The sequence below is a fragment of the Fringilla coelebs genome (genome assembly GCF_963513975.1).
Source record: "Fringilla coelebs genome assembly, chromosome: 5".
In the NCBI taxonomy this organism is placed as follows: Eukaryota; Metazoa; Chordata; class Aves; order Passeriformes; family Fringillidae; genus Fringilla; species Fringilla coelebs.
Window position 1 is genome coordinate 14650626 of NC_140033.1, and position 16030 is coordinate 14666655.

At 39.0% G+C, this 16030-nt stretch overlaps 1 protein-coding gene across 1 annotated transcript in view; it reads right to left on the reverse strand.

Annotated features, from left to right (window-relative positions):
• LRRK2 (leucine rich repeat kinase 2) overlaps positions 1-15441 on the reverse strand; it is a 63267-nt gene extending 47826 nt beyond the window's left edge. The window contains exons 1-7 of the mRNA XM_084205354.1: positions 15272-15441; positions 15101-15186; positions 11052-11158; positions 7870-7958; positions 7352-7486; positions 5565-5699; positions 1970-2101 (exon numbers count right to left, since the gene is read on the reverse strand). Of these exons, the coding sequence (XP_084061480.1) occupies positions 1970-2101; positions 5565-5699; positions 7352-7486; positions 7870-7958; positions 11052-11158; positions 15101-15186; positions 15272-15431 (844 nt within the window). The 5' untranslated portion in view covers positions 15432-15441. The remainder of the gene's footprint in view (positions 1-1969; positions 2102-5564; positions 5700-7351; positions 7487-7869; positions 7959-11051; positions 11159-15100; positions 15187-15271) is intronic.
• Between the last annotated feature and the right edge of the window lie 589 nt (positions 15442-16030).

The following is a 16030-nucleotide window of genomic DNA, read 5'->3' on the forward strand; positions in this document are numbered from 1 at the left end:
CTAGTTTACACTCTGGTTTTGCCCTCCTCATTAAATAAATCAAGGCCAGCATTATAAATACACAATAGAGTTCTTCTGGAACAGAAGAAACCCTTTGGATAACAAATATATTTAAAGCATAACAATTATTCTAAGTTGTACAGTAATTTGTATTACTGAATATAAGGCACTCTCCAAAAAGCAAGCAAATTCAAATAACTTCCTTGTTTGGAAGTATTATGCAGAAAATAATAGACCAACACTCTGTCAAATATGGTTTGATAGCTATGGCTTCTATTTTGATATTCAATTTCATTTAAATCTTGATAAGCAAAAATGAGAATCAGAGTAGTAATGTGAAAGATCAGTTCTGTGGTCATGTTATATCAGCACCCCTGATTCTTATCATATTTTAATGGAAAAGGTATGTTTGTGTAAATGCATTATTTACCTAAAGAAACTAATAAACCTAGGCTATGTGATGAGCAGTTCTGTTGTACTTGGGCTGGCCAAACAGGTATCAGCCAGTTAAAATTCCAAAGACAGTCAAATCTAGGATAGCCATTACCAGATTAGCAAGAATGCATGATGATTTTGGAAGCTAGTACATGCTAACTTTACCATTTCACTGCCACTTAACATGGGTTTAGGAAGACAGTGTCCATCAGAATAATCTGGGAAACAACACTGGCTATACATATGAAAATCTTCCAGACTATTTCCACGAGCACCTAACAATTTTACATCTGTTCCCATAATTGCATGGTGCTGTGAACACCTCTTCCATAACTCTACTAAAGCAGCTTTTTGTTAAGATGAAGAGCTCAAAGAAGAAATGGATCTTGTGGCTGTTTTTCTGCCACTCTTTGTTGTTAGTCAGCATAAACACATGGCAAACATCTGATTGAAACCAGGCTGGCTGCCCTGACAGCAAGATCAAGGCCTGTCAACCAAGCTGCAGTGTCCCCACAAGTACTTGGTTTCCCTGCCTATCTTCAGTTAGCCTTGCACAGAAAACTGTTCAAGGTCAGCATCACCACCTGCCAAAGAAACCCTGCAATTACCACCAGCCATCACATTTCCTTAAAAATCTTGTCTGGCTTTCTGAAGGGGAATGGGAAATTGCTCCAGGTTGCACAAAGGTCTGATCTGTATTTTCTACCATATCTGCATGAAGAAGTGGAACAGATGGTGAAAAGATGGGACCAACATTATTATGGAGAGTCATGCACTGGTACCAGCGTCTGCAGTAGCTTCCGACCACCACCTGCAAAAATTGGGAAGTCTAACTCTTAATGAAATAAAACTAGCCATGGAGTGAGGGCTGCTCAGGCAGCTGCTCACAGTGGGCTTACATGCAGAAGAGGGAAAAATAGATTTATTTTTATTTGAACTTCCTATTACGTGGTTCTTGGCAAGTGCTCAAATGGATTTATTACAGTTGCAAATGTGAGAGCTGCTAAGAGGCACAACTTTTTGCCACTGACATAATTTCTCTTAATGTGACACCAGCCCATTTTAGCCCAGACAAGCAAAGTACTTTTGCTCAAGTCAAGGCAAGTGCAGAACCCAGTGATTCATTCACTGCTGCAGAAGAGGGGGGCCCCAAGACAGGCATCATCACTGTCAGGAATGCAGCACAGGTCTCTGAAGATAAATGCACTGCAAGGAGGAAAGCTAGAGTTTTACAGAATACTTTTCAGCGAATTTTCTACTGAATTCCCATTCTCCTATTGTGCTTCTCACCCTTTTTTGTCTCATTACTTCCCCCTAACTTGAGTCTTTTATGGCAGCTGCTCATTGTTAGTTACATTTACCACATAAGGACACCATATTGCCTGTGGTCAGGGTCATCATTAGACACAGGGATCTATGCACCACCCTTAGAATTTATGGAATAGCAGTTGCTGTCTGTAAACACTCCCAGTTAACTCCAACTCTTACATAGTCAGAATAAGCTGACTTTACATAAACAACTTTGTGAACTTACCCAATGTAAGCTTGTGCAACAAACAGCAACTCACTTCCTGAACTGCTTCACTACTGGGGAAACTTTTCATCATTTCCACTATAACATTGTAACAGCGAACATTTCCCGACATGAGCACTTCAACATTGCTGGCTGAAGAAAGAAACAGAAACAAAAACTACTTCTTAAGACAGATGGAAAAAAAAATTACTGGATTCTAATTCAGACTTTAGCTAAATCGATTTATTTAAGGAACTGTGACTATATTGCAATTTTAACCTTGCATCTTGAAAGAAAGGTGGCTTTGTTTCTTTATATGGTTATAAAATGATGAAGAACATTTGGAAACTATTCATTAAAACAATGCTTTCTCACCTAGAGAATGGTAATTGACCGCTAGGATTTTTCTTCTTATCTAGCCAATGGCTTTCAATGTTCAGTCAAAATTCAGATCAACATTTCTGGTTTTTTCCCATTCTGTATCAGGCCATGTAACAGAAACCTCCTCCCAAACTAATCTTAGGTAGCTTTTTTCTTAAATGTGAACAAGCTGTTTTATAAATATTATATTAATCTTATAAATGGTGTTTCTAACATGATTATAAACAAGCACACATTTTACAATATTTCAGTAATACTCCCGGGGCATAAAATTAAGAAAAAAAAATTAGAAATTTTTTTTCCCATAAAATTTATTCTGTAGTAACTTATTTGATTTAATAATGTATTTCTGAGTTTTCCTTCTTTTTTTAGGGGGCAAGTTAGGAAGTTATTATTTTCATACAAATTAGTTCTACTGTACACCTGTTGTTCAGTACCTGAGGGCACTGAAATTTTCATCTAATGTTCCTGCAATATTTTAAAAGCCATTGCACACCCTGTATTTCACAGAATCACAGAAGACTGACATTGGAAGCAACAGCTAAAAGGTCACTGTGTCCAGTCCAAGTGGTCAAGCAGGGCTGCCCACAGCAGATTGTCCAGATGGCTTCTGAGTATTTCCAAGGATAGAAACTTCACAGCCCCTCCAAGAAAACTGTGCCAGAGCTTGGTTACTCTCCCCCTGTTTACTTTTTATTACTCAGACCAGATACAGAAACCAACAGGACAATCACGAGAGCCCATATAAAGACAGAATGTAACCATTCCAATGGAGGACAGAGTGATCTCACATATATTGATTTCAGGCAAAACAGCATCATGGTAGTTAAAATACAGTGTATTAAAACATCCTTGTAGTATTTCTATCCAGGGTATGAAACAGAATATGAACCCAAGAAATCTCGGCCAAAATCCTGGCCCAAATGAATGAAAGGGAGACCTGTCACCAGCTCAAGGGAGTTAGCATTACTCTGCTGACTCTATAAATTTTCTTAATTGTTCTTTCAACAGCTTGGCTTCCCTGGATACAACATAAGAGAAATATTCACAACTGTATTATTAAAGATAATTACCCTTTTTAAAAGAGCAGCAAATCTTTAAAATAATACAACTCTACATACTAAATCATGACAACTTGCTAGATGAAAAAGCAAGCTCTGAGTGGGAAGCATTTCTGAAGCACTCGACTTGATAGTGAAGGAAGGTACCTTTCACAATGCTTTAATAGGACAGCTATTTATCATGTCATTCTCAACTGAAAACACACATTCCACAAAACAGTATTGCATCAGTACACAGTAAGTTATGATTTCAAAGGTGATACTTGTGCATATAGTAAAATAGTCAGATGATTCCAAAATTGATCTCTAGGGAGACGGCATAATAAACTGCATGTTAAAATCTGCAAGATCCAAGCAATGGCACATCTGCAGTGAATCACCATATCCCAGAACAAGTTAGAGAAAAAGGGGTGAAACAGATCTCATTTAATCTTAACCACCAAAACTTGGTCATCCAGGTTCTCTCAACAATTGATTATGAGATCTGAGCACTCTGTATGGAGACTCATCCCAGCTGGTTTGGGGTTAGGTAAATTTCCTCTGGAAGTGACTGTTCCTCCCTACTAAACAGAGTCCAAACCTGACTGGCTCCCTATGCCTGCCATTCTGTGATCCACCACTCCACTTTGGAGGACAGTCAGCAGCAAAGCATTTTTCTCATGCCACAAATACTACTGAGATTAAAGAGTTCTTGTACACCCTTATCCTACAATTTCTTATAACATGAGCCAGAACCAAGTCTAAGTATGTATTAATGAAAGAAGGCATAGTGAGGTACTCACTCAGAATAGAGACTTGAACTTCAGGGTATGGGGAGACATTTGCTACTGGATAAGTTACAGTGTGTACCTAACACTGAATTATCTTCTCCATGATGGCCTTAAAGGAATATATTTCATTGAGTTCTTGAGGGATGCCACCAACCAAGGGTATGAATACCAGCTTTGCACACTCATAGGCAAGTACTCTATGTTCCTCTGGCTATTTTCAATCTTTCATATTAGAAATGACAGCATTAAATACCTACTTTAGAGAAGGTCTTTTTCATGCCTTCTCTTGTTACACTTTGTATAACTATTTACTGTTTTGAAAAGGACCTAAAATCTGGCATCCTCCTACCTAAAAAAACAGCAGTAACTTTTGGGCTAGGTAAAATTATTTCTTTCTCAAGGGATACAAAACTTTTAAAATACTAACTGGAACAGCAAGAATTTTAAGAAACAGGAACTAGATAGCTTGGAGTCTGATGAAATGCAGGACACTAGTTCTTGTTCAGTGGGCATTCATAGGGTGAGCACAGTTCCTATAGAGCCTGACAGGATGTACAAGCAAGGCTTTGTAAGTAAACACATTTGCAGGAGGTACAACATTATGCACCTCATGAAAGACACGAAGAGCAGAACCCTGCTCTGTGCTTCCCTAAATTTGTCAGCAGGAAGCTGACAAAACCTGCCTCTGTGTCAACAAGATCAGATTGCTGTCAACATATTGACCCAATCATCAAACACATTTCTCAGGATCTGATTTTGCACAGAACAGGGACTGCTGCTATTGGAAGACAAGAGATAACAAAGACATTTTCTTCCAGTTTTACTGCACAACACCTGAGGACACTGTAAGACTACCACAGGCACAGTGCTACCAATGCTACCAATTGCCATTGCAGCCACCACTGAATGACCACAGCAGATGTCTGAACTCAGATATTTTTTCCCAGGCCTGGCCACTGAATTTGCACAGGCAATTTTCCTTTGTGGGACAGACTTTGCCAAGAATATTCTTTACCTGTGACCCAAACTCACTGAAGATTTATTTATTCAATAAACATATCTTATTTTTCAAGTAATAAAAGATGACAGGGCAGGGTCTTGAAACTTCAATCTCTACAACCACGACAAGCATCTTTGCTACCACTTAACTCCAAATGGAAGAAAGTATCTTTCTGTTACTTAGGAAAGATTGATGCTCTAATGGTTAAATATAAAAAATAGCCCATTTAAAAAAAACAAAAGGTATTTCCCAAAGAAAACAGGAAGGTGATTTGTCTGGCAACTCCCAACCAGTTCTCAATGTTTTTTTCCAATCACACAAAGATTACATTTTATAATTACAGAAAGCAAGAGCTGATGCACTCTGTGGGAGAAAAGGAATTGAAAATAACTTCTAATACTTACGTGGACCAGCTAAGGAATGTAATGAATAAAGTGCAGGAAGAATCACCTCTTCTTTCTCTGGAAACTCTTTAAATACTTTCAGTATGATCATATGATCTTTGCTTTCAACAAATTCAGTCAGCTGCTCTTCTGGAACTAAAATGAAAGGCAAGTGATAGAGTATGTTTTGAGGAAATAATTCTTATCCTGGTGCACCATGAGAAAAGACAACTGTTTTTATCAAGTTTCCTTGTATTTATTTTCTATGTTTCACAGAAAGTAAAGTACTCTCCATACACATAATCTTCCATGATTATGGCTTTTTTAACTAAAAACTGAGCCACTTTATAAGCAGCTTTTTCTAGCTTATACTTTATGTAATTGAGTTCTGACTTTTAAATGCTACCTTGTGAATCTGTATTTCAGAAGTCTTAGCCTTTTTCACAAAATGCTAGTCCAAACCAAGTTTCCATAGATAGTCCAAACCAAGACAGTATATAAGTGAGGGAAAAGCTAAGCATATAGTGGAAAAAAAAATAAAATTAGGGAATGTCATTTTGCATATTCTGATTTTATTTAATGTGTTTGGTTTTGTTGTTTTTCATTCTTTTTCAGACTTCTTTCCATAAAGCCAGACTTTAATAATATCTTACCTTAATGGCTTAAGGTTTTTCCCTTCCTGGCCCCTGTTATTCATACTGACATAACTGTGTGGCTGTGCAATGACACAGATAAGGGAACAGACCCAGGATGAGAAAGAGCACCTCTTAAATTTCACAAACAGAATTGTTTTCTGAATCTAGTTAAAGATAAGGTTATGCAAACATCCACATAACAAAAACTGACAAAGTGGCTCAGAGGCAGAGAAAACAAGGCAGGAGCATCCTAGGAACTTGTCACATTGGCGCTGCCATCAAGGAGAAGGTATGCAAGCCTGTACCTGCAGCCACATCTGTGAAAATCTAGCACTTACAAAAAACATGCACAGGAAACATAAGAAGTTCAGACTGTTATGGAGACTGAAGAGAAAATATAGGAGGGCAAAAGTATTTAGGGACAGGAAGAGGAAAAGGAACAGAGAAGATTATTCCAAGCACACATGTGGGAGAAAGACTTAAAAAACCAATATAGAATGGTGCCAAAAAGAAGCAATCTGAAGAACTGAAGACTATCTTGAAACAAAGGAATACAGCAGAGTGATAGCACTTCTCAGTATTTATTTTGAAACAAGAAACTCAATTCAAAGCAAGGGGACTACAACAAGGGGACTTCTGGCTGTAACATGCACAATTTCTGAGGTTTCTGCAAAAATTCAATACAAGGTGACTTCATCTTTCAGAATAAATGGGAATATTGTATGGATACATGATGACCTTTTAGCATTGTCAGGGTAAAAAGCAGAACAAAGTATTTTTCTAAATCACAAACACTTGTTTGATTTTAGAACTGTTCATATTACTAAATTTACCCGTCTTAAATACACAATCCTCTTTTCAAGAATTAAAATTAAACGTCGCTATTCTTTATTCCAGTTACTGACCAACATTAAATCCCATCTTTGCAGTTAACTCTGGAGTTAGAAATGAAGGGACATTTTTAGTTTTTAAAAGAGGTCATATTCATTGCTCTAATTTATAGAATTTGTGATATTTCTTGGGAAGTCTGCCTTGTGCTAGCTCATTTAAGAACAGACATAATCCCCAAACCAATCTGGAATGCAAAAATTCATTTATTGCCTTTAAATTAATATCTGTCATCCCTCCCAATGTATAAATTTTTCTAATGTCATAAACTAGAAGATAAAATACCTTTCTCAAAAAGTTTGTGTAATGCTTTACATCCATGCTGCTGGATCTCTTCATTTTTAGGGAAGGTGTGCATGGCATTAAATACCAAGGAAAACACATCCACTTCTTCTTCCAAGAGCAGGAAAGCAATTATGTCTGAACAGCAGAAGAGATTACATGTTGCACTGATTATTTCATTGAAACACCATAAAATTCAAAATTATTTAATACTGTCCTTAAAGTTTACTCTAACAGTTCAAATCCAGTTTTGTATAACCCATGACAAAGTTATCTCTAAAGGCAGCATTTTACAATAGTACTGATGTTCTAAAACTTTACCACCAAAAGACAGTTCATACTTACCTGGTAAAAGAGGTTCAAAATAGCACTCCTTATTTTGTATACATTAAAAATGACAAGTGACTTCATGGAGTAAAACAAAGAGGGAAAAATCCAGTCTGCCATGTACAATCACACACTTCGAATCAGCTCTGTGTTTTAAAGGCTTAGATGAAATAGGAAAGTAAAGCACACAATACCTGACATGAGGAGTAGATTTAATGCTTTTAGTCCTATTACTGAAAGATTTATATTTCCTTTGTGGACTGTAAGCATTTTAAGAATCTGCCTAAAAATTAAAGACAAAAAAAAAGGGGAAAAAAAGTGTTATAGTTAAAGAAATATTGGTACACACAAATTTTTATCAAACATTTACTTTGAAAACAGAAATAGTTATAGAAATTCACAAAAATTAAAAAGCTCCCAAATAATTTAAAAAAACCCCTTTTATTTCAGTTTATATTTTTTTAAGTTACCAATGAAGTAATACTGGAATTTGAACTATGATCATAGTTCATTAAAACAGTGATGTATAACTTATCCAATTTACTTTTTAGTCAGTTATATGAATTAATTCTGCAGGGTCATTTAGGAGGTGGTTATCCTGCAGAGCACTGGTCTGTGGAGTATCACAGAGTGAGGACAGGACAGTACAGCACTGCTCTGCTTGCAGCAAGAGCTCAGTTACACTGAACAACCAAGGGTCTGGTGGAAGAGAAGCAGCAGTTTCCCAGCTGAAGAACTTGAACAGCATCTTGATAAATTCTACCCTATGTTTCAGCCCTACAGCACTTACATGATGTTGGACAAACCACTAAAAATTAACATTTCCTAGACTGCCAGTTGCACTCTGTGTATTTTCTGTAAGTCTGTTCTGACTTGTTAAACAGAGAGAGCCAAACAATGCCAAGTACTGCAAAATTCAGGTCATGTATCAAACTGGGCACAGAAGAATCAGTAGATATTTTCAACATACTTTACTCAAATTACTATCTGTAAAATAGTGACTAAAAATCTATAACCCCTCTTCAAAAAAAAAAAATTTAAAAGTATTGATATCACACTGAATGAATACTATATCAAAATGGGGGGGAACTGTAATTTAAAACTAAATTAAAATGCATAGACTTACAGATAAAAACTAAAGAAACTTTATTTTTTTTTTACTTTTCCTTATTTTAGAAAGCTTGATTCTGCAATTTTAGTAATATTCAAATGTGAATCTTTCCATATATCATATCTAATAAAAATAGACTGTGCAGTAGTTTGTAATGCTTCAGTTGATATTCTTGACCTGTCTTGAAAAACAAAAGCAACACTTCAAGTTTCATCCAAATTTCATACCCCAACCCTGGCAGTGATATTGTTTGCCTTGCTGAAGTATAAATTTACAAGCTGGAAGGAATACTATGATGCTGCTAGTTTCTCTCTCCTCTGCTGTAGCAATAGTGTTGGTGCTATGATGACCAAAGTAGACAGAAGGGGCAAAATCTCATGAGAGGAATAACACCAGTTATAGGCATAACATCCACTTTACAAATTGACTTTCAGAGAATTCCCTCCCATATATCCTCCCATTTCAAGTATAACCAAGAAGGATGTATGCCTTCTAAACTTCTTCTGCTGTAGGAAAGTTTAACATAAGACATTACAAAACATCTCAAAAAATCTATTTAAGCTTGTGGAAATAATGCAAATACACTAAAGGAAACTCTCTTCATAGTTATAGCAACTATTTAATTATTTATTACACTGTCAAAAACACCTAAATCAAAAGCAAACTACCATTTGTAAACATAACTGCAGTGAAATCAAGTTGGATCATAGCTGAGAGACAAAAGAAAGAAATCCTTTTTCTAGTTTAATATTCCTATTCTCCCAAAATAGTTACACACACAGAAGGGAAAATGACCTTTTCTTCTCTATTGTAACTGTTTCCTGCCTTGCTGTAAACAGCATGTATTCATTATGGTGTTGATTCACACAGTACAATCCATGCTCAAGGAACATGAGACATAATTTAGTTGGCTTGGTCTGTCTTTGGCACTGACACAAATGCCTGGGCCCACTCCCCCACTCAGCCTCTCCACAGCAAGGAAAACTGTCAGCATGTCAGACAGGGATACACAGTTGGCTAAAATATTGGTACTGAGAAGGAATCATGTACAGCAGTGCTATCATCAAATCTTTAGTGAAGTTTGAGTTTGAAAAGGATGCTTTGTCAACTCCACACACTGCATGGGTGCTGAGGAGGCTGTAGGAAAGATCAGTCCCAGAAAGTAATGTTTCTGGGACCTGAGAATGAGCAGGAGCATCTCCAGCTCTCAGGAGAACTTTCAGTCAATTAACAAGGTTTTAAGCAGCCCAAGAAATTGTAGCCAGCATGTGCAGCTTCAGCTCAGTTATTTCTTGCTCATGAAAAGCAACCCAAAACACTTGCTTTCCAACAAAAACTGCCAACACATCTTTCAAGGGAGTTCATTCCCCTACTGACCATGTATTCTATACTATAAAACAAATGCCCACAAAATCAAAATGCATCTTCATGCTATTTTTCAACAGCAACCTTTCCAAGGAAGGGTGTGGTAAGGACTATGGAGGCAGATTAATGGGGTTATAAGGTGCTGTCATTATCAGCCCTGAAGGCAGCATTCTGCCCAAGAGTGAGAACACCTAACCAAGCCCCCAAACCAACCCCCATGTGCATCATGCCTACATCTACAATTAGCATTTGTGCTACTGGGCAACAATTGAGCCAACCTGTGTGGGTGTTCATCCCATCTAACCACAGACATCCAGAAAACACTTGCTTAGGCTTCCTTTGAAAGCTGATGGATGAGAGCTGAGCAAGTCCAAACCACAATTTGCCCAATTTACTAACAAGACAGAACAAACCATCCCTTCTGAAGGTAACTGTATCCACTGAATTCACAGGTAGTTGAGGTGATCAGTGTAAACACTTACCTTTAGACAATAACAGGTGTGACAAAACCTCCTCTTCTTGATTTACACTACTTTAGGCTTGTGGATATAATTCCTCACATTTGAAAAAAACACACACAAACATCCAGGTAATAGTGCATCTGCCAAATGTGTCTCTACATTTTTTTTAATGTGTAAGTGGAATTTTCTATATTTCAATTTGAGCCCTTTGCTTCTTGTTCTGTCACTGAGTGTCACTAAAAAAGGCCTGGCTCAATCTCCTTTACTTTCTGCACCAGGTATTGAAATACATGGATAAGATCCCTCTTTGTCCCATGTTCTGAAGGGTGAAGAAATGCACTAAAATAGCTGATGTAATAACTTTATATATTTCATTGCATATATATGCTGCCAAAATGACCAAGCATTCTGGCAGACTCTTTGTATACAACATACTTACTGGTGAACACCCAGTACTTCCCAGTCCTTCCCAACATCCTTAGGAGCTATGTTTTGTAGAGTACTTGGACAAATTTCTATTAATTTACAAAGAAGCGACCAGCCCATCTGTAAAACAAAAATGCAGCTATTTTAGAATAGATATTCTGCTTGGAACTTCTACATTGTCTTCTAATATCCTTGGCTTTTGCAAGAAAGCTGTTCTGTTACCTAGCTGAATCAGTGAAAATTAATTAACACAAGACAAATGGCATGGAAAGTTAAAAGATGGAAGTAAAACATAATGTTACTGATTCCAATTGCATTGTGCAGGAACACATCACTCTCAATCTGCTTCAGCACTGCTTAAGGATAAAGGGCACATAGTTAAATGAGCTGCTGACAGACAGAAAGATATGATGTGATCCATAGTATGTTATCATTGGCCAGGGGAAACCCCTGCACTATTGCAGGTGTCTTTTAATGAAAAATGTGTGTTTTTGTAAGAACTTGCTATTTAATTGCAAATTGTAAGGATAAAGTATAGCTTTTTTAAAGGGGGATGTTTTAAATAGGGATGATATACATACACACTTATCGTACATTTCATATTCTTGCCATCAACCCTCAGTAGTGTGTGCTTTCAAAATGTAATGAAGGCAGAAGTTTTGAGACCATAAGGAGTGAAAGACAACTAAACCAAATGTATTTGTTCTTAATATCTACCTATTTCATCCAATGCAAATTCTTTGACTCTCAAACATCTGTAAATAATGCCAAAAGCTAAAAATGCTCCTCTTTGATCTTCTGTATTAGAGCAATCTGCTCTCCTATGAATTTTTACAGGCTGATATGACTGAATAGGCTGCAGTAAACAAAATCTGTACAAAGAAACAACTGATGAAAGAAAATCCCTCTATATTGAAAGAAAAGTAGTGAACTGTGAAATGTCAAAAGTCAAGACAAAGCAGATTTTACAGAAAGGAATAATAACAAGGCATGTGAATTTCCTTTAACCTATAAGTAAATAAAAAGGTGGAAACAGGCCTCTGTGCTTTAAGAATAGAATCAAGGCAGAAGATAATATGTTACAAAGACTCTCTACATAACTGGATCATGTTTTCACAGAAGAGTTATGTAAAGCAAAGAGGTCAAGATGGGACAGCCAACAACAGGAATGTAAATGGCTACCTCCAAAGAGTTTAACAGCAAAGTTCATATAAAGTGCATGATCCCTAACCCTGTAATCAGGAAGACTAGAGACATGGAATTACAAGCCTGGGAGTGTAGAGTCATGCACAGGAACAGCATAAACTTGAATTTAGACAGCTTTCCTGACAGCTTTGTAGAGTGCGCAAAAGGTGCTGTAGCTCCCTGGGGACCGGAATTCCACTTTTGTCTTTCACATACTTGGTTGCAGTGAGAGCACAGCCCATATTGGCGTTACTTTTGTTTCTGTTTCAGTTCAGATTTGCAGAAACAAACATTTTAAGCCAGTTACAGCCTCAATGTCTGCAGATTGAGCTTGACTATGAGCCAATTTCCATACACTTATTTTCCTCGGATAGCAAGCTGCCTTGCTATCCAAGACTACAAATCACTTACTATGGACATTCAGGGTGGTCTGTGTAACTGAGTCCTAATTAAATGTAGGCACAATGAATATTAGTAACCATCAGTCTAAGATGAAGATATAATTCCCTAATTTTCCATATTCCAAGCAAAATAGAGTTTATCGGAGACAGTCAATCAGGTACAAATTTCAAAAACATTGTAGAAGTGACTATCAATTGATAAACTGCTAATTCATTAGAAAACATTTTATTTTACAAGTCCCACTTTATAAGAGCATCCTAACTGTTCTTATAAAATTTAAAATCTGATGAAAACTTGCTTAATTACTTTAGAAAATTCCTTTCTGTATTAACTGTTTCTGATGAATTTTATATTCCCATTGAACATTTTCATTTGAATTCTTAGGACTCCAAGTATTGACAAACATTTATCAGAACTGTGGATCCAGAGAAGACCAATGGAAACATCTAACCTGCTGATATGTGGTCTATTTTACAACATAAAAGTCACAACCTGAGGTAACAGAGAGCTTATTAGCTATTTGAAGATCAAGTAAGAAAGCAAGGGTCTTTTAAAAAATAGAAATCCTAAAGGTTACAAGGAAGGGAAATAAAGCAAAAGAAGATGTCCTTATAAAGACTTAAATGGGTCCCTATATACAGAAACAGTTGGGAGCAGCAATGAAACTCATTATTTTTAAATCCGACCCTTTTTGTTGCTAGCACGCAATTAATTTATATTACATTAGGTCCCACCATTTACATAAGACAATACAGCTCTGCTGACTGCTCTTTACTCAAGTGCACTCATATTTTGCTCTAGAGTTTCTAAGCTGCTCCAATCATTGCCAGAGAAACTGCAGAAAACGACCCTATTTACTTAAAGACATATATTTTACTTACAGGAACTACTGGCTTTCCACACCAGTACCTTCCTATTGCTGAAGGAGCTTGTAGGGTTTATGCCTGCACTCTGACTTGGGCCAGACTTGCAATACTGATCTACTAAATTAATCCTGTACAAGTTAGTGGAACAGCATCTAGGGTTCCAACATCAACCCACAATGCTTTGTAACCAGTTAAGGAGGGGAGGTGAAGAAAATTCTCACTTCAGGTATGTCTCTGGCTGTGTTTATTCTCTTATGTGAGTCAATTTTTTTACAATGCCAAAAGTAAAAGGAGGATTATTAATTATTCATTCAATAAAAAAATCATTAAAAATGCAAACAGGCTGCACTGAAATCAGGACCTCATTATTTCCTCACTGCTGTGAAGTGAGAATTTATTCACAAAGATTTATTCACAAAGCAAGAAGACAGACATCTACTTACATAGTGTGAATGTTTGCAAACATCAGAACTGAATGTGAAAGAAGCGCTGCTCAAGACATTTTATGAGGAATGGGATTTGAGCTTTGCACTGGCTATGAATTTCCCACTGCAACACAACATAGTAATGCAAAGGAGGTCCAGAACTTCTGAACTGAAACATTGTATGACTGCAAATGTGGGCAGGTAGAAGATTAAAATTAATTTTTAAATTCTGCATTAGAATGAAGTATTTTAAGAGAGTTAAAATGAAAGTTAATCACTATCTTCTTTATGCAATTCTGAGAGTCTCGTGCTATCATTTCACGCCTACTCCTTGTTATGATTGATGTTTTACTTCCAAGTTTAGACTTCTGGGCAGAGGTTTTATAAACTAATGAGCTTTATCTTGAAAAAAACTGCTGCTTCATATTTATACTGCTTAATAATTAAAAAAAAAGCATCAAGCGAGTTGCACAGAAATCTGGAGCTTATAAACATCCTCTATGCATAGCATAGTCAGATATTTAATATATGCCTGCCAGGAAGGAGCTGCTTTGTACAACAAGTCTGGCAGCTGTACCGTAAGTATAACATCAAATTGTGCAAGTGCCACACCTAGTCCAAATGGGCCAATGTTAAATTACAGGAGAAGGTAAGCAGAACCTTAAATTGCAGAACTTACTCTTAGCTAAAATATTCCCCCCATCTGTAAAAACGTGTGCTAGCACAAGTCTCAAGGATATGGCAACATGTATACGAATTCATAGTATAAAATCATGCTTTCCAGAAGTTTATCTAACCATGGCAAAATTCAATGTGGACACGTCAAAATTATATTAGATAACACTGGTAATTTAGAACCCTACATTACACAGTATTCACATGGTTTAATTTTTTTTTCTATTTCGCTTCCTTCTGCCGATAAAAACAGAGACGCAGCCAGTGGCGTCTGCAATAAGTTGGAACGCTTGGTCCCTTTAAATGCCAGCAGTGACAGCGCCCTCCTAGAGTTCAGAGCACTTCATGAAGTGGCCCAGGAGACACACGGCAAGTTAAGGAGAAATCAACAAGCGGAACGAGAACTTTTATCCCGGGAAGGGCCCGGCGCTCGCTCGCTCATCCCGCGGAGCGCAGCGGGAGCGGGGCAGCGGCCCCGGCCCCGGCCCCCGCCCCGGCCAGCCCCTGACCTGCTGCACGCCCGCCGCTCCCGGGTACAGATCCACTACCAGCAGCAGGGGCACATGGACGTTTTTGCCGCTGAAGAGCCGGGGGGCTGTGAGGGGACAGAGACAGAGAAACCGCGTTAGCGACCGGTGGTGGGCGGGACAGGGCAAGGCAGGGCAGGGCAGGGCGCTCACCGCTCTGCCGGGCCGCCAGCTCCAGCAGGTCGCTCAGGGTCTGCACCAGCGTCTCCAGCCGCTTCCTCTCCTGGACGTTCTGGAGCCGGACGACCAGCTTCCTCAGGGCTTGTTCCTCCCCCGCCACCGCCTCCCCCTCCTCGGGGCCGCCGCTGGCCATGGCAGAGCCGCTGGCCTCTCTGTGCCCATCCGCCGGTCGGCGGGACGAGCGCAGGGCTGGGCTGCGAGGTGCGGGCCCGTCCCGCTGCTGCAGCCCCGCAGTGCCGCCGCCCGGCCGCCGTCACCCGGCCCTCCCGAGCCGCCCCTGCCGCGGCCTCCGGCCCCTCCCACGGCGCCGCTCCATGGACACGGCCAAGAACCGGCCCCCGCGGGCGGGCGGCCCCCGGTAACCCCTGGGAAACGCCCGAGGGCCTCGCGCAAGCGCCCGGCAAGCAGAAGAGACCCGCGGGCAGCTCTCCCTCACAGTGATTGACGAAGGAGCTGCCCAATGGAGCTGCCGAGCTGGGTACGCCCAGCAGCGCCTCGCCGTAAAATCCGGCCAAGGGGGGCTCTGGAGTGGGTGATTGTGGTTTCTGGGTTGGGCGAGGTTTGGGAGCGCGGATCCGCGGCCCCGTGGGATACCTTGTCTGTTCCTGAAAGGTTGTATGTACCCTGTGGAAGGGTGTGGAGTTGAGCCTTGGAAGAAGGGAGGGGTGAGGTGAAGGTGATTAAAGACTTCATTTCCATCTCTAATTGCCCTACTCTAATTTGTTTGGCAAT